Consider the following 27,074-nt stretch of genomic DNA (forward strand, 5'->3'; position numbering starts at 1 on the left):
ATAAATCTAACTACTAGACCTTTTATTAGTCTAGTTGCACATATTGTATGTTAAATTCTGATCAGTAATAAACAAATTTACCATATAAACTTCAATTTAATCCTTGAAAGGAGGTCTAGATTGCTAAAATAATTTATAAATTTTAATTTTTTTATTTGTCCAAAATCATTTAAATTCATTTAATCAACATCCTTTTATGATTATTTGATTAAAATATTAATCATTTATAGACTTTTTACAATTTACATTTTTAAAAGCAAAATAACTGAAAACAGGATAAAACAAAGGGAAGTAACAAAAAAGTATTTCAATATTCCCAATACACATCGTTTTGATAAAACAACGGCAGTTAGCCGGAGGTAAACATCGTTGATTACCAGTATGTTTGACACCCAAGCTGTCAAGTGAAGCCATATAATTATACATCTTTTCTGATGTTCAGGTAAAATTTAACACAGGTGTCATTTACACCCGTACAGTAGTAAGAAATGATCAAATATGGCGTCTGAAAATTTTCATTCATGAAATATTTCATACACGGGAATTTTTTCTCCTAAACGGGAGGACGGGAGGAGACCCCTGAAAACGGGAGTTTGTACTCCCGTCGGGAGGTTCACATGTATGTTACGAAGGGCATCTAATTCACATGACAAAGGAAAACCATAAATAAAGACAACACTTTATATATCCTTTTTATATAAAAACAAAATCTTCTTGTCTGCAGGATTGCAAATTCGTAACTTCAAGGGCGAACTTGTAAACAGGGCGAGTTGTCCCGATACCAAATTCACGCATGCGTAATACAAATATCTATAGTTAAAACATCCTGTTACAAGTAAATAAATAACGTTCATGTTGATGAGAAGAAATCTAATAATTTACATAAATAAAAGGGTCATATTTACGATAGTGATTGTTTTACAATCATAATTTACAAATTAAATGATTCAGATGCCTAATCATGTGTAAAAATCGGTGTCAGGAATCTTAAGTTGTTTTGAAATTGTAATACAAAAAATGAATGCGGCATACGGAGACACAAAGCCAATGGTCAGCCCCTTAAGTCTTTAGAAGACTTGACGTCTTCTTCCACTAAAAAGGGACGTTTTTGGTCAGAATAAACGCTATCCGTCAATTACAAAACATATTTTTACTTCAATTTACCATTTAAACTTTTTTACAGGTCACTAATTATTCATTTAAAGCTTAGAATGAAAAATGAAAAATCTTGCTTCAACAGTGCAGAAAATGAATAATCTGGCCTCTTAGTTTACAAAAATAAATAACCGATCAAAAACAAATCCTCCTGCCCCCCCCCCCCCCCCCCCCGCCAGAATATCAAATGGTCGTCCCCTAATCGTTAATTCGCAATTGATACGTTATTGGAATGCGACTGCAATATACGTTCTGAGGTCACGCAGGTTCATACAATACTCAGTCCGGTAGTGGGCGGAGCTTTAAAGCGATATCTGTATAGTATACAAATACAACATAGCGATATCTAGGGCTGTATCTGTATAGTAGAACACCAAAGTGCGGGATAAAGAGTTCTAATTACTACAATTAAGGAAAATTATGTTTAACCGTTTGTCGTCATGTGTGATATAAAATTTACCCCCCCCCCCAAAAAAAAAGAAAGAAAAAAAAAGGTATAGGTGAGGTTAGGATATGGATCATCTGTGATGTCGGTGTGCAAATAAGACTGCCAATGGGAAAAGGCAGTATGTAGGGTCAAGGCAATTAAGCCTTTAAAATGTTGTTGATCTCCAAAAGAGCTGATACAACACTCTAAAACACGCAGTATCCGTGACACGTTCCTTATATATATACGAAGCAACGTATTCCGATTAGATGTGACTAAGAATTTGTACATCCCGAACACCGGCACTTGTCTCAGATTCCCCCCCCCCCTCCCCATCTACCTTATTATTAAGGTACAAATGTATACTAGTATAGGAAAATAACAAGTGCCTGTGATCCCGAACAGCAAAACAAACACCTACTGAAGCATGGACTTTGCTTATAGATTGGATAATTCCATAGCTCTAGATGACCAAAATAAATCTATACCGGGTTTAACCTGGTCAAAGAAAAAAATTCCGATCAGATTACTGAGTATTTGTACATCCCTAACAGCAAAACAGACACCCCTCTTAGGCATAGGCTTTATTTCGGATTGAATAATCAGCATAAAATCGTTCGAAATTGTATAAAAAGTATCCATTATGTCCTCCTTATAAAGAAATCTAGGATCCGCAACTTGATCCTAATGTGATATTTGAAAAATGTCATCAAACTCAAGGATATCCCCAAACAATACTAGGGGCCTGTGAAAGAAATATATTTTACGTTTTTGGTATTTATGTAAACAAAAGTTATCTCTCTTCTTATAGTATATACGCACACTAAATAAAGTTGTGTTAAAATTTGACACTTGCTTGTCAAAAATGTTTATTCTGTAATTGCACGCTCAGTTATAAATTATTTTTAAAACTACACAAGTTGTGCTAGAACATCAAAGGAAACAGAAAAATGGTATATATTTTAAAAATAATAAATGGATTGTGTAAGAGAAAATGAGCTTCCGTTTCATTGAGTGGAATGTACAAATACGCAGCCACGTCTGATCAGATTTGGAAATTAAATTCAATTTCTTGTGTATAATTACATGACAGTGACACACTCTTTGCACACTAAAGAACCCTTGCAACAACTCTTTGGAGATTTGCAGTACTAATTTTGTTAGTATAATCTTATCGTTATTAATAATACGTATCGAACTATTTGCTATTGGGTGTTATGGTTTGTATTGGGCCATGCTTTATAAAATTTAATATGCATGTAGTCTGATACCAATAACTGAGAGAAAAGATGACGGAAACGAACCTTGATAGACTTCTATACCTTTAAAACAATTAACTTATCTGGCCAAATGTCGATTATTATCTATCAAAGCTTCCATCACAGAATGAAGCAACTCGCATGTTTGTAAGATTTCTAACCCACTTTTGATTGTATATATATGCTAATGTGAAAATATATATAATGGCACATTGTTTTACTGATTAAGATATTTAAATTACTGTTGTCAGTTTGATCTTTCGGATCATTTAGTCTTATTGTTATAATGATATGTAGTTAGATATTCTCTTTCAAAAAGTCATTGTTCCATTTAATATCGTTTTGAACACAACATACGATTAACTTTTTAACGACATAGTTTTAAAAAAAACTAATCCTGCATATGCATAAAGCATTGTACGTAAGTATATATGATTCTTTGTTTATTCTATATTTTCACATTATATACGTAAAAAGATAAGGAAAATCGTGGTTGTAATTCGTTCTATTGGTGCAAATTATGTGTAAATGTAATGACAACTTTAGTTGATCAAAAGGAATCTCAATTTATCGCGTTGGATGCCCTAATAATATAATGTAAAAATTTAATGCGTAAACTTTATAGGAAGTTTCCCGACAAAATTCCTCTAAAAGGTGCAGATGATCGGTCACTGAACAGCACGATCGTCTCATGAGGTATGATCACAATTAACTTAAGTTTATAATCACTGCATAAGTCAACGAAGTGTTTAAGAGAACATTTCCCCTTGTACATAATTATTTACTTTACCCTATAGAATTTATATTATCAATATTAAGTCAAGCAATGGGTTCAATGATTAAAGTACTAATTTGGCATTGCTGAGGCAGTATCTTTCTGAAGCCTCCTCTGTATCTTTATGTGTTAAAGAATTAATTAGCTGAATTACACTCACTTTTTAAACTGAATAGAAGTCAAATGGTTTTAAAAATTGAAAAAGAAATGGTTCTGTTTGAGACAAGTAAATAACCGTTATCATAATCAAATATGATATATATACATGTATATACATGTATACAGCAACAAACGACAACCAATGAAATATAGGCTCCTGATTAGCGACGGGCATCTACATGTATATAATATGGCGTGGTTAAACATGTTTTCTGACGCCAGACACTGTTGCTCATATTAATCATAATTCGGGAAACTCGAAGTTGTCTAAATTGCTTTGACTTCATTGAACGTTTTTTTTATAGCAAAATTGCTAGTTTTGGATCAGGGAAACACTTTTTTCAAGTTTGAAGGCTTCATAAAAATTTCCCTTTAATCGACCATCACTATGTTATTCATATGTACAGTACATGAATTTCTCATGCTAACGTTTTTTGTAGATAATAACTATGTCTTCAATTCCGTTTTGTGAACCTTGTCAAAGAGAAAACAATTCATCAGAAGCAGTAAGCTGGTGTTGTGACTGTATGGAATCATTATGTCAGAACTGTAATAACGCGCATCGAATAAATAAAATTACTCTGTCCCATACACTAAAGAAAATAGAAGATATGCCGCCAGATGTATCCTCAAATTTAACCGCTCAAAAGTATTGTCCTTTGCACTCTGATTTAATTGTAGATCTATACTGTACATACCATGATGCCCTGTGTTGTCGATCATGCATGACGGAAAAACATCGAGGATGCGATAGAATGCAGTCATTAGATAATGTAGCAAAGGGAATCAAACAATCGCCTTTGTTACATACACTGACTAAAGATATGGAAGAAGATATTCAATTATTGAAAAAAATAACACAGAACCGAACCGAAAATTTAAAAAGACTAGACAAACAAAAGGACGATATACAGAAATCTATTGCTGCAAATAAGCAAAACATTATTGATCGCCTTGAAGCATTAGAACATGCATTGCTATCAGAATTATCAACTGTGCATCTTTTGAAATCGTCAAACATTGAAAAGCAGGAGGAAAAGATTTCTGGGTTGATCGAAAAAGTTAATGAGCATAAAAAGGAGCTAGATTATGTAAAAGAATACGGCTCCAATAGCCAAGTTTTTATTACACTTCATAATTTGAAAACGTCCACCACTGAAGAAAGAAAACAAATCAAAGTACTAATACATTCTTTTAAAGATATAAATATTTTATATATCCATCCGAAAAATCAAGAATCTTATTTGACAACTTTAGGAACATTAACAACAAAGCTTGATCCATGTAACCAACTTTCAAGTGACCAAAAGACCAAAAAGGATAATTATACACTTCCACTGATAAACAGTCGTCCGACAACCCAGATCAGCAAAAAACCCGAAACACGCACTCCCATAAAGAACTCGACAGAAACAGGTTCACTTTCTGGAAGACTTTCGAAAGCATCAAATATATCGACTAAATCCAGATATTCGAAATCATCTGTAGATGGGTGTAAACCATCATAAATATTTTATGTTTAGTAAATCAACTGATTTACAAGTATATATTTTAATGAACCAAGCATATGTGAAGACTAGTAAAGACACATAGTACACACAGTTTTATTTACACTTAAAAGCATATCCAACATTATTGCTAGTTGCATTTTTATTTGGAATATAGAAATACAATGAACACTTAAAATATTCATAGAGTGAACTACTATATTCTAACATATACTTTACATACACGTAGTAAGGAAAAACACATGCCATCAAAATTATAAACCAAAACACGGCTTGCAAAAGCCTGCTTCTACAGATAGTAAATGAAACATGTTGAATTTAATAAAGTAAATGCGACTGAAAACAGGTAGTTGAGGAACATACATTGTACGTGTTGAAAAAGCACGTGTTTTTACGGACTTTTATGATAACTATATTGAATTGTTTTGTTAAAAATTTAAATATATTTTGCTTTTTAGTGCAATATTCTTGCCCTTGATACCTGTAAAATTAAAGTTTATCACAAAGCAAGATTGTACATATATGATTTTAAAAAGGCCTCTGATCAAAAATTTTCGTAGCGATAACTGATTAATTATATAATAATAAAATCAACGGTACTAATTTTGTTGCACCAGATGCGCATTTCGACAAAACATGTCTCTTCAGTGATGCTCGTGGCCAAAATATTTGAAATCCAAAGCTTATATAAAAGATGAAGAGCTATAATTCAAAAGGTCCAAAAAATATAGTCATATATAAATGCTGCATATACATTATTATAAGTATTTTAAAGTAAAATTAAAAAAATATATACATTTATTTAATGTATTATTGTTAAACAGAAAGAAATCCTTGATTTCTTGTTAAGATAAAGAGACCCTTCACTAGAATGCTGGACTAGGTAAGTAAATATGTTGTTGAATAAAAAAAACCCAACAAAACCATATACGTTATTAAATAATATGTCTGAAAATTATTCTAAACGAAGACAGCAAATATCGAAGTAAAGCGACACTGTCTTCTCATGATCAAGCATCAAGGATTATAGAAGGATTCTTCTTAATTTCCCCATCGTATTTGTCTTCCTCTGGCAAACATTCTAAATTTTGTGCCACACCATATCGGTTTATTTTGATAGATGTCTTATGCTTCAGCTTGTTTGTTGGTTCTATACGAACAGCATTCAATGATGATATTGCTGGATCTTCATCAAAATAGTTGTATGGTAATAGATAAAAGCTTACTTCCATCCCCGGGGTAGTGGTAATCGGCAAGTCTTCAGTGTGTGGAATATGTTGAACTCCCATAGTGATCCATGCTACTAAATCCTACAAACATATTAGATACAAAGTCACCTTTAAATAAAAAATCTAAGTTTAAAATCAGTTTTTTTTTTAAATTTTATATTGTTCATTAATTTGCTTACTAAAAATGTTCCTTTTGTCTGTTTTCGTCTTAAATGGTTTTGTTTTAAGCATCGTTTGCATAAGTTAATCATTGTCTTCCTGTATTGTTGGTGTCATTTCAGTTTGAAATGTACTGTGCAATACAGCCAACGACTTTAGTGTATGACGAATGACTGTAAGTTACATTCATAAGACAAGATCTGCTTTCAGTAACCGTGTATAATCTTATAAAAGGTGTTATTTATTTTTATTTTGTATGTACAACCTGTGTTCTTTTTTGTGGATTTTGGTTAAGTGATTTTCCAACACAATTGATTTTTGTGTTATCATGTTTATGGCAGTGATAGAAATGGTTTAACCCGGCCAAGTGTTCAAAAAGAGGTACGAAAGATACCAGAGGGACAGTCAAACTCATAGATTTAAAATAAACTGACAAAGCCATGGCTAAGAATAAAAAGACAAACAAACAGACAATAGTACAGAAGACACGACATAGAAAACTTAAGTCTAAGCAACACGAACCCCACCAAAAACTGGGGGTGATCTCAGTGTGTCTTTTATCTTTGAAAAATTTGTACCTTGGGATATCTTTTCGGTTATTTATACATTTACCTCATCCACAACTGATTCATTATCATCAATAAAATTCTGAAAATGTACAACTGGGTCTTCAGCATCTAGTATAGAGTATATAGAACTACTGGTTGGTTCTGAGTCTTTGTGTTTAGTCACTGCAACTTGATATCTAGCCCAACTTATACTAGGCTCGTTACCTTTGCCTTCTGGTAGGATTTGTTTGGACATTCCTGTGTTAAGTATTCGATAACTTTTACTCTGTTTGTAAGATTTCCTTGTCTTGTCTTCTTCTTTGTAAAGAAGTAAATATTTTGGAGTTTCAAAATCAAATTTATACGCAGCTTCTTTTTCAGTTTCCTTTAGATTCGAAGAAAATTTATGTTGAAGTAATCTTGAATCTGGGTTTTTTGAAAATTTATTGGGTAAATCTTCCGTTTCAATGTCAACTGTCGCAAATCTATTTTCATTTCCTTTTATATCTACATCGGCTTTAAAACTGAACATATGATGGTGTATGTTAGCTGCCAAATTCTCATGAAGTTTAAAACTGTATTCAGTTTCATTTTTAGTATAAAACGTAGCTGATACGTAGCCAGTCGAAACGGCTTTTACTTGCACTGCACCATTTGGATAAAATATGAAATCGATAATATAGTCATAGTTGACAATAACGATAATGGTTCTCAAAACCAGTACTGTTGTTTCCATTCCTTCATAGAACCTACCATAATTGAACGAGTAGGAGTGGTGTCTGCGTAATGGCATGCCTGTATTATATTCAAACAGACAGAATACGTTTTCATACGAAAAAGGACCATCGGACTCCACCAGCAACGTCGTCCCTACAAATGTTGCGTCCTTTGGACAATCGACACCAGGTACTAAACCTTGTGCACGGGATCCGAGTAACCCTACACTATCTAAATAATTAGCCATAGCTTGCATGGGTTTGTAACCTGAATAAAAGACGGCAATGTCTTGTAAGCCTATTTCATATGCTATCCTTTCTTTCTTGAATTTTAAATCATATATTTGTGGACCTTTTGTTGTCGACATCCGGAAATCAAATTCCCAGGACATATAATTGACATGACGATCAATAACATTATATCTTTTTCCATCAGGTGAGACTTGTACTGGATTTCTTAAAGGAGGACTAATTGGTGGTGTACCGCGTTGTTTCGCTGCAGAAAAACTATCAGTGTTCACATTTGGAAACTTAATTTTAGTAATAGAACCCTTATTTGCACTGTAATAATTCGAAACATCTAATAGATTGTCATAAAGTTGTCCATCAAACCATATGTTTTCTATTGAATTATTAGTTACCTCCATGTCTACCAATACAGCAAAATCAAGGGGATGTAGGATGTAATATTCAGCAAATTGCGACACCCAATACCATGTTTTACGTCTTCTTTCCCCAGACAGTGCAGACGATACCGGTGTTATGTACCGAATGATTAAGCATTTACTGTCACAATTTAAAAGTCGTCCCCCGTATAATTCTTCAAGCATTGTTCCAAGAAGGGTGTCAATTTTTACATTTAGCATATCTATTACCGCGATATGTTCCGGTCTGGTAGTTGGTCGATATATAAAAGGAATAGACTTCCTTTTATGTGAAACAGGTCTATGACCAGTTGGTTTGGGTAAAGGACCAACGATTATTTCTTCTATATCTGGTTTTTGTTTATCACCTCTGAAGATAATGACATGCGCTTCCCTTGGTGGCTTTTTTGTATTTTTGTCAAGATGATCAATGACGGAGCTCTTACTAGGTAGATGCATTTCGCACGAGTAAACATAACTAGAATTTACTTTCATGTCCGCTGCTTTGACTAAATTAAGACTTTGTTGCCTATGTAAATATTTCATTAAAGCTTTAATTTCTTTTGAAGTCAAATCGCGAAAAACAGAAGGATTGTCGGATTCCGAAAGATCAATATGACCATACTGTCCTCTCTTATTTTGGCCACAGGTAGGTTGATGCTTTCGATTGCTATGAGTATTAGTAACTATCACTATTATTGCAATTAGTAGTGATATTGTTATCAGTAGCAAGAGTAAAACGGGTAAATGCCGTCCACCGACTGATTGCCTGAAGCTAGGATCTGCCATGATCACAGGGTAAAGTTATTAGTGTTCACACTACCAACTTTTGTTCATACTTAATATTCCTGAAAAATAAGTTGTACTTTTATTTCAAACTTTATCGGTAATTGCAGAGAAGTTGCATGCCATAATATTTCAATACATATAAATGTTGGGTGTATTTGAAGACACAGCAACAGCCAAATATATAACCACCATGGGATTAGCATGCAGTCTACAGCAAAAGACAATTTCGGTACATAAACAATTTGTGTACACGTAAAATATAAAACGTATTTTGAAGCGTAGCATTAACAAGGAGAAAACATTGTAACGTAGAGAAGGCGAAAACCATTATATTTTCATTTTCGAACAACTTCACAACAAAGATTTTTATACAAATATAAATGATGTCCCCGTAAAAAGAAAATATATGAAATTTTGAAATTTTCATATGAATAAAAAGTATTTAATTTGATCAAGTTGTAGTTCATTGTTATCATACACCGAAGTCAAATTAAATAATATCACAAAGTAAAACAATACGTTTTGCATACTTTCTTTAAATGCTGGTGAGATCATATAGTTTTAACTATAACTTAAATATATAAATCTGGAGATGTGTTTTGATTGAATTTGGACGACTATCTATCAGAGACCATATAAAGGCAACATCAGTATACCACTGTTAAATATTCATAAATCGATAAAGCGAAAACAAATCCGGGTTGCAAATCAACCAAACACGATGGAAAATACATAGAGACGGACTTTCATATTCCCGACATGATCACAGCACATTCTCAGAAAAAAATGGTGGGTTAAGCCTAGTTTTATGGCTTACCAAATCTCTCAAAATCTAAGGAATACTGAGTGAACAAAACTTGTTATTCCGGCACCAAAAATAGTAAATAAAATTGAAAGAGCCCAATGTACAAAATGTGTTTAATTAAAATATGAAATAAAGCGTTTGCTTTTGAAGAGAGCAGTAATGGACATTTAATGACAGCTGTTATATTTTGCAAACACACACACACACAAATATACACTCTGATGGCATGGAATCAAGCATAATATTCATATACGTCACGAAAAAAAAGAGTATAAAATGCATATTAGCTGTTAAGTAAATTCATACATAATTGTAGTATTTGTCAAGTAAATGTACGCACAGATTGTCATGACAGTACAATATTTTTTTCACTGGTCAGACGGTTTAATTCCTAAATCTTGTTTCTCTATTACATATAAATTTACAAGAATGTGCCTCCTTCAGTGTCAATTATTAATGACGGATTTTCCCTAATTTCCTCGTCATATTTATTTTTTTCAGGTATACACTGCATACTTTGTTTGACGCCATAACGGTTAATGTTAATAGATGTCTTAAGTTTGGTATTATCTTTTGGTTCAATACGAACTGCATTCAAGGAAGAAATTGCTGGATCTTCATCGAAATAGTTGTATGGTAATAGGTAAAAGCTTAACTCCATCCCTGGAGTAGGTGTAACCGGCAAGTCTTCAGTGTGTGGAATATGGTGAATACCCATTGTGACCCATGCTACCAAATCCTAAAAAAATAAATATAATCTGCAATTTATATAAGAAATGAATGCATATGTTCTTTCTGTAATCTGCGATATTTTTCTCCTAGAAATATATCGTAAGGAAAGCTTTTATGGTGTTTAATCTAGGGTATATATATGTAGTTTTATCAAAACATCATCGAACTTGGCTTTATTTTCACTGAAAGAATCATGAGTGTAATATAAATTTATACTTGTTGAAGATATTTAGATGAATTAGAGATTGGTTCCCTTTGCTACAGATATAAACATGATAAACGCAACAGATTGGATCAGGCTATCCGCAGTGTTGTCAGAGTTTATGGAATACAACTTGCTTTTTTTGAAATAATACAATGGTGTGTATGATCAGTTTTGTTTTGGGATAACTTGCACTTTATATTCACAGTGTATGATCCTTGATGATATGATGAACCTAAATTGTCTGAGCGAAAGATTGTTTATCATTCATGCTGTCACAGTTCTATTGAGTTAAACCTCAGTAGTTGTGCTTTTTTCTATTCTACATGGTCTGTAATACGAATGAATAGATATCGTGAAATGAAAAATAAATGGAGTGTTCCTTGATGTTTGCGTATTTCTAAAGTTTTAACATCAATCATGCATTATGAAGGCCATTCTGAAAGTTGCGTACATCGATTACAGAAGACATATCAGTGACGCTCGAATAAAAAAGAATTAAAAGGCCAAATAAAGAACGAAACAGCATTTAGGAACAAGTATTCCTAGACGTTTTGGCATATACAGCACAGCACATCTATTTCTGAGGAAGACAAGCCTTAGATTTTCAAAAATTCTAAGTTTAGTAAACAGTTAATTTATAATATGAACATATCATGAAATTTCAGGTCAGCAAAGAAGTGTTGACTACTGCGCTGTTTTCTAATAGATTATCATTTAGTTTTCATACATAAAATGTTGAATACATCATATGATATTACCTTAGCCGTATTTGGCACATCCTTTTGGAATTTTGTATCCTAAATGCTCTTCAACTTCGTACTTGTTTGGCTTGATAAATATTTTGATATGAGCGTCACTGATGAGTCTTATGTAGACGAAACGCGCGTCTGGCGTACTTAATTATAGTCCGGATACCTTTGATAACTATATACGTTATATATTACTTACCTCATCCACAATTGGTTCATTATCATCAATAAAATTCTGAAAATGTACGATTGGGTCTTCAGCATCTAGAATTGAGTATAAAGAACTGCTCGTTGGCTCCAAATCCTTATATTTTGTAATAGCAAGTTGATTTCTGGCCCAACTTATACTTGGTTCGTTTCCTTTCCCCTCTGGGAGGATTAGTTTAGACATTCCATTATTGAGTATTCGATAACTTTTACTCTTTTGATACGTTTTTCTTGATTTGACATCTTCTTTGTATACGAGTAAATATTTTGGAGTTTCAAAATCGAATTTGTATGCAGCATCTTTCTCTGTTGTTTTGAGAGAAGTGGAAAATTTGTGTTGTATTAACCTTGCACTCGAATCTTTCGAAAACTTGTTTGGTATATCTTCAGTTTCAATGTTAGCAGTTGCAAATCGGTTTGCAGTTCCTTGAATGTCTAAATCGACTTTAAAGTTGAACAAATGCTGATGTATATTAGCTGCAAAATTCTCGTGAAGTTTGAAGCTGTATTTACTTTCATTATCAGTATAGAAAGTGCCAAGTACGTAACCAGTAGAAACAACCTTGACCTGCATAGCTCCGTTAGGATAAAACATAAAATCTATTACGTAATCATAATTAATAATGACTGCAATTGTTCGTAAAATCAACACTGTTGATTCCATCCCTTCGTAAAACCTGCCGTAAGCAAACGAATAAGAATGATGTCTACGTAAAGGCATACCCATGTTGTATTCAAAAAGACAGAAAGCATTTTCAAATGAGAATGGACCATCTGACTCCACTTGAAATGTAGAACTAAAATACGTGGCGTCTGTTGGACAATCGACCCCCGGGACAAGTCCTTTTGCTTGTATTCCTATTAAACCAACACCATCTAAATAATTAGCTAAAGCTTGCATCGGTTTGTATCCCGCATAAAACACAGAAAGTTCTTGTAAACTCAATTCATACGCAATCCTTTCGTTCTTAAACCTCAAATCAAACAGTTGTGGACCTCTTATTGGTGACATCCCGAAATCAAATTGCCAAGACATATATTCAACATGTCGATCCTTAACATTATATCTCTTTCCATCAGGTGAGACTTGTACTGGATTTCTTAAAGGAGGACTAATTGGTGGTGTACCACGTTGGTTCATTGTAGAGAAGAGATCTCTGTTAACATCTGGAAATTTAACCTTTAAGATCGATCCCTTATTTGCTTTATAGTAATCTAAAACATCTGTCAGCGTTTTATACAGTTTTCCATTAAACCAAACTTGTTCTATTGTATATTTTGGTCCATCCAAGTCTACCAAAACAGAAAAATCTAGAGGGTGTAGAATGAAGTACTCCGCAGACTGTGACAGCCAATACCATGTTTTACGTCTTTTCTCTCCGGACTGCACAGACGACACCGGTGTTATGTACCGAATCATTAAACATTTGTTATTACAATTAAATAGTTTTCCGTCGTAAACCTCTTCGAACATTGTTCCAAGTACTTGGTCAACTTTCACTGTAGCCATTTCTATCGACCCAACGTGTTCTGGTCCAGTAACAGGACGGTATATAAATGGAATTGATTGTTTCCTATTTGGATTCGGTCTGTGTTTGGTTGGATTCGGTAACGGACCAACTATAATTTCTTCAATATCTGGTGTTTGTTTGTCTCCTCGTAACATTACAACACGTGCTTCTCGTGGTGGCTGAGTTCCCTTTTTGTCTAGATAATCCAGTACAGAATTTTTGCTTGGCAAAAATAATTCACTTAAAAAGACGTAGCTTGTATTGACTTTCATGTCTGCTGCCTTAACCAAGTTGAGCGTTTTCTGAGAATATAAATACTTCATCAAACCTTCTATTTCTTTTGAAGTTAAATGATGGAACACAGATGGGTTATCTGATTCCTTAAGATCAATATGACCATACTGTCCTTTTTCTTTACTACCACAGGTAGTTATTTTCTTTTTCCTAGTGTGAGTTGTCACAAGAATTGCTATAAGACAAATAAATAGTACTAATGATACAATCGCCAAGATGATGGCTGCTAAACGCCATCTTCCCAATGATCGCCTGGATTTAGGATCTGTCATAATACCAGCTGTGAAAGAGAAACAAACATATATAAACATGATAGTCTAAACTCTATCTAATAAATGAAAAATGTCTATCTAGTTTAAACCGTTGCAATATATTTTAAAGCCAGTATAACACATTTTGTAGAACTGTGTTAAATGCACTTGTACAATCTTGCACTCCCTTCAAACAAACATGATACAAACTTGGCCTCTCGTAGAGAGTTTACTCATTGGCCTTCATACCACATCTTCTGATTTATATATGAAAAGCAATAAAACGGTACTGAACATTCTTTTATTTTAGACTAATACAACTCAAGTTTTATTATTTATTTTTAGAAAAACCATTTATCATGGCACCACTATTGCTTCATTTAAAGGCACAGGCATATATAGAGTCATATTCAAAACAGTGTGGCTGTGGCCATGGATTGACGACCGAAATTATCCCATTGACTGGGACAGATTAGGTGAACGTTTGTCTGTAACGACCACTGCTCACTACTTACTTATTATAGAATTTAAACTGTGGGGTCACCAAAGCTTCTTAACGCCTTTAATATTAAAATAATTCGAAAAATTAATCAGGAATAACTTTATGTTTTGATTTATATTATTGATATAAATCAAAACATCGTGTTATTCTTGATTAGTTTTTCTAATTACTTTATTTAGGTGTTGAGAACCTTTTGTGATCCCACAGTTTAAGTGTCTTTAACAAGTACATAGTGAGCAGCGGTCGTTACAGACAAACGTTCACATAATCTGTCCCAGTCAATGGGAAAATTTAGGTCGTCAATCAATGACCACAGCCACACTGTTTTGAATATGATTCTATAGGAATTTTTTTCTGAGACAAGTGCCTGTGTTCAAAGGCTAAAATAATCACTTGAATAACATTCCAGTGGTGTAGAGTTTGACTAAAGAGAGTTGGGGTCGGGGGTTCATAAAGGAGGTTGTTTTTTTTTGCTTAATAAAATACAATAATTCATAACATAGGGGTCTCTTAGTTCTATTCCAGGCAATCCAAAAAGTTGATGAATTTTATTTTGAAGTGAGAGCAGATACATGAAGCATGTCAAGAACAAGTGGAATTACATATGCATGCATTCAAGAAATTACATCCTCCCTCTCCATGTTGAATGACTTACAGTACCTACTTATTATTTGTTTTGTTGCATTTGCTCTCGTTTTGAACATGACTGAAATATTGGACATTTAGTGTAAAACAAACAACAACCAATCAATCAATCCTGACTGAGATGTACCTCATTAGAATTTTATTAGCCAAAATTATACGCAATAAGGATGACAGTGATACATACAATATTAGACAGTACAACAGATTACAACAACTACCAAATTAAAGACAATACAATAGACCAATCCAACTACTAAAAATTTTAGACAGTTTACGATCACACCAACTACCAAAAATAGTAGACAGTACAATAGAGCATACCAACCACCAAATATTATTGATCACACTAACTACCAAAAATATTAAACAATACAATAGATCACAATAACTACCAAAAATATTAGACAAAATAATAGATCACACCAACTAGTAAATATATTAGATAATACAATAGATCACACAAACTACCAAAAATACAGGAAGTACTTATCAGATCAATGCAACTACCAAAACCCGACTGTCTAAATATAGACATATATATATATATATATACGCCGACAAACAGTTTACATGCCTTGTTTCATAATTATTATGTAGAATGCCTATTTTAAGTTCTATATTGCATGAGTTTGAAACTTTCTCTCTGTAAATTAGCATACAGATGACCATGGAAATTTCGTTTGTTTTTAAAGGGTATTTGTTTTGCATGTTTTGCACACACATAAAAAGTCAAAAATATTATCATTGCATTAAATAGCTGCAACTTCTACGGTTTTGACAATTACTTATCCTTCAAACACAACAAATAATATAAGCACATGGCAAAAAAAAGCGTGTGCGCATTATATATTAATCAACATAACGATACTGTGTGTCTAGTCACATGCATCCTTCCATTTGTTAGTTCCCATGCTAAAGTTTAAAGCTTATTTACTTAACGTCCACCTATTCATATGTTTAATAGGGTTCAACAAGCGTATATTAGAATTAATAAAGTTTTCTTACGTGTTTACAATTTTGTGATGTTATCCAAACTCTCTCAAGAAATGCACTATAATTATGTGTTCTATATTTCGCCAGCAGTCATAACTAAGTATGTCATTCACCTTGTCAAATAATGTTTTGTAAAAAGTAAGAGATAACACAGCCATATCAGTTCAAGGTTAAATTTTACACTGATACGCGATACTTTATCAATTATAATATAACATTGACCAGAAGAACAGTTGCACTTGAGTTAAAGGCGATCGTTTAAAAAATACACAAGACTGTACGCAGTAACAAATTTGATAAAATTATATTTTCCGCTTCCTTTTGAAAGTAAAAGGTAATCAAAGTACTGAAGTACTGAACATCGGATGACCGCAGGTTCTTGTGGATGGTCAAAAGCGCATGTCACAGAAACAGATCACATCTCTATACCTGAAACTTGGGTTAATTTACAGAGATATTTTTTTTCTGATAGAAGTTCGTGATTGGATGATGAATAAATGACAGGAAATTCAACCTCACCGTAATAGCTATTATATTGTAGTGCAAGAAATCAGTATACCTTGGACTATTATACTTATATAATAATAGTCGTAGAGAATACACTGGTTTGTTGTTATATATATTATCAGGGGCGGATCCAGCCATTTTAAAAGGGGGTTCCCAACCCAGAGTAAAGGGGGGGGGGGGGTTCCAGCTATATGCTCCCATTCAAATGCATTGATCGGCCAAAAAAGGGGGGGTTCCAACCCCCGGAACACCCCCCCCCCCCCCTCTGGATCCGCGCCTGTATTATTAATATTATGATTGCATGTATATATAATTTTTATCTATTTGTATATGATAATTCTATTCTACTATTATTATAGTGCAGTGCAAGTGCATGGTGGACACTCTTCTGTAAAAAAAATCAAAGCCTTAAAGGCTGTAAAGGCAATTGCTGCCATGTTAATGTTTTGGGGACTTTTATTTTTCATCTACATATATATAAGAATTAAACCTGACAGGACATGGTTGTCTAGTGAAAAGCAAGAAGGTTTTGACTTTATATCAATAAAAGACTTAAGCAGGAAATCATTTTTAATATGTTTTATATTTCACAAGGAGACAACAAGTTTACCAGGCTAAAGTTGGGGTTAATTATGGATTATCCCCTGGTAGTGTTTGTAACTGGGCAATAATTACTTTTATTTATTTAATTTTAACAATTTTCATAATTAATTTAAATTAACCATTCAGTTAAAACATTTCACCTTTCGAGACGCTAATGTTGAAAAATGGGACAGAAATAAAATAACTTACAAGACATAAACATGTAAAAAATAAATATATATTTCAGCTTAATAAAAATATTTTCATAGTGTTACTTTGACATCATTTCTTAAAACTAAGTCCCACACATAATTGTTCATTTGATATGTGTCATCCTCATGCGATACGAGAAGTTTTCATGTCGCTAAATAGTCTTCTTGTCGCTTAATTTATTCTTCTTGTCCGTTCTTGACGCTTCTTGTCGCTAAAATTCTTCTTGTCGTTATTAGTGAGACCGCTATTTTTAGATTACAGGTGGTCATTTACACTACACGTATAACCTGTGTAGTGATTTTTATTTTACGATAAATTTATGAATGAACGATAATTTTATGAATGAGCAAGAGCACCTGACCTCTTTCTGAAACACAAATTAAACATATAAAATCGTATTTATTAAGATATAATTCAGTCAAATTTTCACCACTAAATCAGAGACATATAATACAATTGTATTATATGTCTCTGACTAAATCAACAACTGAAATGATTCCATATTTTGTTGAAACATCGTCATCGTACAACCGGAGAACAGAAATCGCAGGTATGAAAATGCACTTTTTTCACTGGTGTTGAAAACCCAAAACTAATTTGACTATAATTTATGAATGACGGAAATTTAAGCGATAACAATACATCGGAGTGACCTCAAGGTCATCCTCTGTAAAAACCACGAACAACATATTAAAATTACACCTGCATGGCTGTCTGCACATCTTATACATATATGCAAATCTCATGCATCAATAAGCATGATAAGCATCTGCATAAAAAATACTGTTCAACTTGGTGACTTGAGTTATGCATCTTACCGTAAATCAATCATTAATATTTGCAGAAAATGTTTTATATTTTCAATATAGACGAATGTGCAAGTTAGATAAATTTTGTAAATGGTTTACAAACAAACATAAGCAAAAATTGAATATAAACATACAACTATATTTATATCGAATATATTTTCAAGGACTGACCTCAAATTTTCGTGCTCTTATTTTCGTTTTAAAGAGTCTAACTTTTTATCACCTGTTTCGTTCCATCATACTACATGACTTGTACATGTACTATGAATAAAAAGACAAATTTTCGGAATAATGCATCAATGGATTTAATAATACTATCGAAGAGGAATTCGACTTCTAGGATAGTGCAATGTTTACAGAGACTTAGGTATGGGTTAGGTTTCCTGTATCATCCAGTTTATATTGTTAAACAGTGACACTTTTTTCTACATATGTAAATGAATGGTCTATGCTCAATGTTTCTGCTGTGTTTAAGGTTATTGTCACACATTACTTTGGTACTAAATTTTATATTTCAAACTGTCTAATTATATTGACTTCTTTTGTGTATGTTCCGGACCGTATGAGTATTTGGACCATACGTGTGTGGTCATGACCATATGGGTATATACTCATTTGGTCCGACCATACGCGTATGGTCGGGGTAATTAAAACTCTGTTAAACAGTTTACTTTTAATACTTTTAAACTCTTCACATGGTATGACCGTTCAGTAAAAATACGCTATCATATAGGTAATTTTATTATTATATTATAATTAAATCATAAGCTAGATAAAAATAAGAAGTTTCGCACAGTTAATTTTAATTAATTGTCAAATTTAAAATAAACACATTTTATACCGATGGTCATTACCGATGGTCATTACCGATGGTCATTACCGATTTGTTATTACGAGTGAATGGCAATATGTCGACTAAAAAAAAATCAAAAAATTTCTTAATGAACTGTTACATGTAAGAAGTCACCGGAAAGTAACATAGTTCATTTAAGTTGTCTTGTGAATATGGTGTATTGCAGTCATTATACGATATTTGAGATCTAGAGCTTCTTAAAACACCGTAGACATCAAAATGGCCAAAGACCTCGGTATCACTGTACGCAGCTGCAAAAAAGGCTAGCTTTTAACTTGCAAACAAAAGGTGTAAATGAAAAGGATCGTGCACAAATTTCTTGCAAATGCAAAAAATATGACACCCTGTGGAAGTGAACATCAAACCTACATGCAAGAATGTAACTAGCGATGAAAACTAACTATGGCATCAATATTTAATTTTTACGTAGTTTTTGGATTATAAAATTAACAAATTGTCATGAAACCATCACTGTTTTTTTAGATAAAGTTTGTGTATTATTAAAACGTTTATAATGTGTTTTAAAAAAGAATACCTATATGGTCCAAATACTTATATGGTCCGGCCAGTTAATAACCAAACGAGTATAATAGTCATATGGTCGGACCATATGAGTATACGCATATGGTCATGACCATACGCGTATGGTCCCAAATACTCATATGGTCCGGAACATGTACATTTCTTATGCAGCAGGCATATTTAATTTATTCAATACTATTAATGATCTCAAAATTCGTTATGAATTCACATGTCCGAAACATTTGTTTACATCTGAAACATGTAAGATTATAAATTTCTATTTGTCAATAACCTTTTAAATTCTAAGCTAATGTAAATATTTTACAAGTTCGTTATGCAACTTTTTATTCGGTCATATCAAATGCACAGATAATTCAATTGATATATGGATTGAACTTTATCCAGTTACGAATAATTGCTGTTTGGTGGGAGACAAGGCTCTTTGTTGAAGGCCGTTCTTTGACTTATAATTGTTAACTTTTTAGACATTCTGAATTGGATGAAGAGTTGTCTCAATGGCATTTATATAAATCTTCTTATTTCTATATGTCGGAAAATAAACTTTTACTTTCAATATTATAAATTGTTATTTGGATGGAGAATTTTCTCATTGGCACTCCTACCACATCTTACTATATCTATTGTCAAAATTGATGTAACTAAACGAATTAAACATTATTTAGAACAAATTTCTCTTAAAAATCAATATTGACGTATCTGTCACTGTTTTTGTGGTTTGGTGATAAGGTTTTGTGTCTGTTCTCAATATTTTTATGTTTAAGTTCTGTCCTTTCTTTTTGTTTTTCATTTAGCCCAAATTATTGAAGTTGATTATTTTTTAAATGTACCTATTTTCCTTCTGCATGGTGTAGTCACATTACCAACTACTCTAACCAATGGATTTCCATTTGGAAAATTACGCCGTAACCACGTCCGAACGATAAATGGAAAGTTAAACTATGTATATATAAAGGAGACTCAGTACTCTGACCTTGTAGATGCTGTTTCTAAAGCGAATCAATAAGGCTGTGGAGAATGGGTTACACGCAAATATACCCACCACACTGCACACTAAAAATCAGTCATATCAAAGTAGGGAAATTAGTTGATTTGGCACACATTTTTTGAATACTTGGTTTTCAATTATCTTCTAATTTTGTACTTGATTTATATCGAGCGCCCCTGAGTCTTATGTAAACCACAGTGTAGCATCACCACCGGATATATATATCCCAGAGGCGGTGAAAAAAACAATAGTGAAGCCTGGTAAGGTTCTGATTATTAATACCCTGTTCTACGTTTTACTGACAAGTAAAGTTTTGTAATACTGATTCCTGGTAACGTAGTGACTTTTCAAATCGTCAGAATCTGATCGCAGTGTAGGACCCGGGTGTAGGGTCCGGGGGTTGGAACCCCTCCCTTGTGTTGGACAAGCAATGCATTTGAATGGGGACATAAGGTTGGACCCCCTCCTTTTTTATCCTTGGTTAGGACCCCATTTTAAAAATTGCTTCCTGTTCAAAGAAGCATATGACGACTCCAATTATTCATTTGACATTTTTGTAGCACAAAGTTACACCATATCTAATGTTTAATAACACTGTATTTCGAAATAAACTATTGCGTTCGCAGAGAAATTCATGCAAATAAAGCGAATAAACTGTGCGACGAATATCGTCAAATAGTTCTGAAACATGCATCTATCATTCTAAACTACAAGCCTTCTAGTAGTATCTTGACGATTTATTTTATCATTTGATCGATGAGGAACATTCAATTCAACGTCTTCGCATTCTTTATAACGATACAATAATATAATGCCAGTAATGGATGAATCTAGATAAGTGAACATGAAGATACCCAGATTGAGTGCAAACAACTGTAAAAGACATGTACACCATTTTATAGTTATTCAATTTGTGTATCAAACAAACCCCGATTGACCAATTGACAGAAGATCAAAAGTGAAATTTTACATGCAAATTTAATACTAAATGTATGGGGAATTATACAGGTGCATAATATGTTTATGATTAATATATATTTTAAACACGGCTACTAAAATATATTTATGTGGTGAAATGCCTAAATTATAATTAGCAACTGTATTTGAGTTTACTCCTTGTTGAAGGCCATGTTGTGACCTGTAGCTGCTTACATCAACATCATTTAGATTTGGTTGATATGTGCACTTGGATATGACTTTGTACATTATGATCAAGTACAATTTTAGTCATAGAGTTATCTTTCTTTGAGAATATCGGAGGTATACATTAAGTAGTATTATCTCTCGGATGTATAAATACACAGTCACGTCCAGTCTGCATGGGGAACTTAATACCGCTGATAATGCAAATTTCAAAGAAAGTATCACGTCTGCACATGGAAGTGCGACGTTCCTTATACGACATGTTGCAATTCAAAATGTCTGTCCATATTCAAAATGCCCTAGCTCATTGTACAGTTACAGTCGAAATTCCTATCCTGTGTTTTTGTCAACCGACTTTGCACTATCGGCTTTCTATTTGATGAGTATGAAATATTTGCCACTGAACATTAAGCAAACATTCACAGTTAGAACATATCAAAGTCATGATTAACTATTATTACAACCAATATTTTCAAATGCTCTTGCAAGTTAAAAATCGGGTTACTTTGACAAGGGAAAGATTAAAAATTAGGAAGAAAGTTGTACGGTAGCCATCTTCTGTGGGCTTGTTTAACCAATCAATATGAAATAGACATACATTTGTGTCATTGATGATAATTCCTTAGCTCAATAGTCAGTATTGCTGAAGTAATTAACAAACATTCAACTTTCTCATGCAAAGTTGATCATAGACGAATTTTGCTAAAGTTTTAAGTTCCATATCGATGTCAACTCAGAAGTTTATTAATGTCCTTTCACTGGGGTTTTAATACTTTATTTTACTTTTCCCTTTTTTTTTTAACTGTATGTTGAAAAATGGTATATAACAATATAAAAAATACGCAGAAAAGAAAATGTACATAAATGTTTTTACGTCATACATGAAATACATATTTCAATAACAAACTTGAAAGGTGACAATCTTGTATCGATAATAATCAATAGAACAATAGAAGATCAATATGTTCAAATACCGTTTAATGTTTTGTGTTATTTAGTCGTAATTTCCTTGTTAACATAAATACGATTGAAAGAAATCGACACTTTAAATCAAAACACAAAATATAGACAAACGTAGTTTTAAAACAAAGACTGGAAGGGGTACAAAGTGCGAAGGTAAGTTACATTTTTTGACCAGGTCAAAGACTAATTTACAATAAGGGGATGACCATAACTGAGAAAAAAAAAAGAAAAAATACCATTGAATACAGTATCAATTCCATTATATCAAAGATCAAACAGCACTATGACACAACTAAACAATATTGGACTATCGACGCGAACCATACTAAGAGAGTAAGACACAGGGGTGAATGTCTGTGCTAATGATAGTCCGACAGTTCTTACTTATCTATCATGATAGTCCGACAGTTCTTACTTATCTGTCATGATAGTCCGACAGTTCTTACTTATCTATCATGATAGTCCGACAGTTCTTACTTATCTGTCATGATAGTCCGACAGTTCTTACTTATCTATCATGACAGTCCTACAGTTCTTACTTATCTGTCCTGATTCAAATCAAACGATTTTATTTTTGGTTCTATTCAGGCATCCGACAATACTTTACTGTATTGAAATACCTAGGCATGATACAAATTCATTTACATGACTTTTGTAAACATTTTGAATCAAGTACAGTCTATTGTGGTTTTTTTTTGTGTGTGTTTCTTTTTTTGTTTCGACAAGCAAGTCTGAAGGGGGACTTTTCCGGACAATTATTTATAAGTTCTGTAAACAAACTCATTTTTAGAAAGTTTTTCTATCTAAAAATCCTGTTAGATAACAAGCATTAAAGATTCAGTAAGATTTTAATGCATTGTTTTGAATATTGAGCGATAGACAAGAAACAACATTTAAAAACAAAGAAAGAACCAATTTCAGTGAAGCTATTTATACCAGTTTACATTATTGGTCATTTTGTTTATTTTATTTTCAGATATGCAAGTACGCAAAATGTAGGACCGCATCATTATTCCTACTTTTTTACTCTTAGCTTAGAATATTTAGTTTTATTTAAATTCTTATTTACAATGGATTTGCGTGGGAAACCTGACATTAAGATTTCAGAGAATTGTGAAAAGCATGAATCTAAAGAGATTGTTTCATGGTGTCCTGTGCATGACGTTGGCATGTGTGCCGAATGTCAAGGAAATGACCATTCCGATTGTGATGGGGTGGAATCAGTCAGTGAAATTGCCAGCATAGCTCAGCTGAACAGTGATTTCAAAACGTTGAAAATTAAGTTTGGAAACATAAGAAAAGTATATAAAAAGTTGCAAAGAGAAAGACAAGGTAATATAGAGAGTGTTAAAACTCAAAAGGTACAAATTCGCGATGAAATTAGGAAATTAAGAGAAAATCTTAATTATCATTTGATAGAACTAGAGAACAAACTTATAAGTCAACTGGATAAAACATGTGAAAAATACGCTACAAACCTTTCGGGAGAAATAATTGATTATAAATATCGAAGTGCTGTTCTTGATTCACATGACGACGAATCCGCGAAAGCTAAGGAATATGGGTCTAATTTACAAATTATTTTAGCTGCTAAGAAAGGAATGGCGATTGCAAAGCACGAGGTAGAACATCTTACGAAACTAAATGAAACCATCCGAAACTATTCAGTTGAATTCACACTCGCCGAAGCCATAAAAGATGTTCTGAACATAAAATCGTTAGGCTCAGTTGACACAATAGAAGCTAACGCTTACGTGAACTTAGAAATGCTTAATATCAATCCGTTCTTACCCAGTATTAAAACTGTGAAACCAAAAACATCAATTGAAAACAAAGAAGACAACCGATGGCATAGAACACGTTTAAAACGCAGTAAGGAGTTTAATATGAATACTTCTCTTGACAAGTTTCTCCCTGAAGTGTCTGGGGCTGCATTTATGCCAGATGAGAGTATCATTTTAGCTGACACGGCTCACAAGAGGCTTTTGCATGTCAAGGATAAGGGTCAAATATTTCAAGAAGTTTCTTTGACATTTGAACCGTTTGATGTGGCTGTACTTGGAAATTCGAAACTCTTCATATCAATGTTGAACGATCGACGAGTAGAAGTTCGGGATATCAGTACTATGGAACAAATTGATGAACTTATTCTCCCTAGTAACGCTTCCGGTCTAAACGCATTTGAAGACAGTCTTTTAGTAGTAGTTTGCGAGAAAACTGGTTTATATTTAGTTGGGAGCGATAATAGTATTAACATTATATCAATGAAACACAATGACGAAGGTCCAGTTGACATTAATGCAGAAACTATTAGTTATGCTGAAACAAAGAAATGTTTGGTGCACTCGTACACACATAGTGGCAAACGAAAATTTACTTTGAAAGTTGATGGTTTTGGCTATATACATGGAATAGCGTTGCTAAAAGATAGCAGTATTCTTGTTGCGAAACTTAGTCCCGGGAGGCATAGTATCACCCATATTTCACAAGACGGGAAGGATAAAATGCTGAGATTAGAACTGAACGAAATAGCATCACCTAGATCACTGGCGGTGCACCGAAAGAAACGAAAACTGCTATTGGTGCATGGAGTTAGAAAGATCTCAATTTTTCAAGAATTGTAAATAGCATAGGTTATGTCATGTAAAACTGAAAGATTTAGTTTGTCACTAATGTTACGACAAGGGCCCATGATTGGTATAATAAAAAAATGTCTAAAATGTCTAATGTCTAATGTCATAGATGTTGATAAGTAATTTAATGGTCTTTACTGGGAAAGCAGCCGTAGGGTTATAACAAAATTTTGTTAATGTTTTAAAGTTGCCAAAATCAAAGATACATACTCAAAAGCAACAACAAGCTAAGAACACTGAATTGTTTAAATATGTATTGTTGAAGCTAACATTTTGTTTAAATAAAAAAATTGCCGAATCAAAATTGGGACATTTAATTAATTATGAATTGTACTATAAAAAAATGCTTTTCTCTTTTTTTAATTGTGTTAAACATGATTTACAATAAGTTCAATATCTGTTAAAAATAAATAGGTTTTTAAAGCTGACTATGCGGTTTAGGCATTGTTGAAGGCCGCACGTTGACCTGCTGCTGTTAATTTCCCTTCCATTTGGTCTCTTGTGAAGAGTTGTCTCATTGGCAGTCATACCGCATCTTCTTATTTCATACAGCATGACGAATACATGCTACTTATTTGAGGGATATAAAAGGAGTAGGTTCAGTAAGACCCCTTTTTGGCCCCAAAATATAGCAGTTTTACAAAATTGTTCAAATGTAAACCTTTAGTTATTTATTGGACAGTAAAATGCTTCTGCTACATATATATGGGCTGTTTTTGACAATGCAATGCACAAATATCCAGTACTAGCACCATTAAGTCATGCTAAATTACTGAAATCCTCATAATTCTAGCATTTTAGTTAAATTTTAGATGGTTTTCGTGTAAAACGAAAGTGGCCGCATTCGTGTTCATCCTTAATATTGAAATGTAAGTTGTATTTTATGATAATACATAACATATATAAAGGTTGAGGATGAACACGGATGCGGCCACTTTCATTTTTACCAAAAACCATCTGAAAAGTGACATTTTTCGGCATATTAGGTAGATTTTTCATATTTGAGCTTGAATCGGATCGTTTTTAATGACTAAATCTGTTTAAATGTTTCACATAAACTAATTAATTCAAATAAAATAGACATTTAAGTGTTTAAAAAGTGGTCAAAATCTTTCGTCAGATGAACCTGAAATTTGAGGCCAAAATCGGTCCTTACCGGACCTACTCCTTTGGCGGAAAGATAATAGATATTGTGTAGTAGTATATACAATCACAACATATCAATCTTTATAGAATAAAAAAGCCTTTACGTTCTGCAAGAAGTAATAATAAATTTACTTACACAAGTATTGTAGCCTTTACTACATTCAGTTTGATAAGAGAATACCATTCACTTTTGACATTTAACAACAAATAATTCAATAATTACAAAATCATTTCCCACTGTTTCACAAATGATGATAAATTACAATAATCATTCATAATGCATTTATGTTGATGATAAAAAATGTAAAACACTTAAAAAAAACAAAGGCTTACTGCCTAAATTATGCTAATCTCAAATATGCAGGCATTTATGTCCAGATGAACATGTAGTTGTTTTGTTGGACGAATTTTGAACTTCGCATTTATTTAGTCTTA

General features: G+C 33.0%; 2 protein-coding genes across 6 annotated transcripts; one reads left to right on the forward strand and one right to left on the reverse strand.

The window, feature by feature from the left end:
* Positions 1-5,363: 5,363 nt before the first annotated feature.
* LOC139488443 (putative amine oxidase [copper-containing]) lies at positions 5,364-26,885 on the reverse strand. Of its 5 annotated transcripts, none has more exons than XM_071274063.1 (6): positions 26,776-26,844; positions 20,597-20,705; positions 18,545-18,622; positions 16,275-16,375; positions 12,059-14,151; positions 10,269-10,912 (listed from the first exon to the last, which is right to left on the reverse strand). In XM_071274063.1, the coding sequence occupies exons 5-6, from the start codon at positions 14,141-14,143 to the stop codon at positions 10,595-10,597; spliced, it is 2,403 nt and encodes an 800-aa protein (XP_071130164.1). In that variant the 5' UTR covers positions 14,144-14,151; positions 16,275-16,375; positions 18,545-18,622; positions 20,597-20,705; positions 26,776-26,844; the 3' UTR covers positions 10,269-10,594. The 5 variants fall into 5 exon arrangements, with proteins under 5 accessions (XP_071130181.1, XP_071130164.1, XP_071130172.1 ...); XM_071274071.1 differs by having other exon boundaries at positions 20,597-20,749; positions 26,776-26,825; XM_071274080.1 differs by lacking the exons at positions 10,269-10,912; positions 12,059-14,151; positions 16,275-16,375; positions 18,545-18,622; positions 20,597-20,705 and adding exons at positions 5,364-6,593; positions 7,284-9,427 and having other exon boundaries at positions 26,776-26,883.
* Positions 22,941-25,922, forward strand: LOC139488470 (uncharacterized). Its single transcript, XM_071274093.1, has 2 exons — positions 22,941-23,013; positions 23,837-25,922. Exon 2 carries the CDS (start codon positions 23,931-23,933, stop codon positions 25,482-25,484), a length of 1,554 nt encoding a protein of 517 aa, XP_071130194.1. The 5' UTR covers positions 22,941-23,013; positions 23,837-23,930; the 3' UTR covers positions 25,485-25,922.
* Positions 26,886-27,074: the final 189 nt, after the last annotated feature.

This window comes from Mytilus edulis, chromosome 1 (assembly GCF_963676685.1).
Source record: "Mytilus edulis chromosome 1, xbMytEdul2.2, whole genome shotgun sequence".
NCBI classification, from domain to species: Eukaryota; Metazoa; Mollusca; class Bivalvia; order Mytilida; family Mytilidae; genus Mytilus; species Mytilus edulis.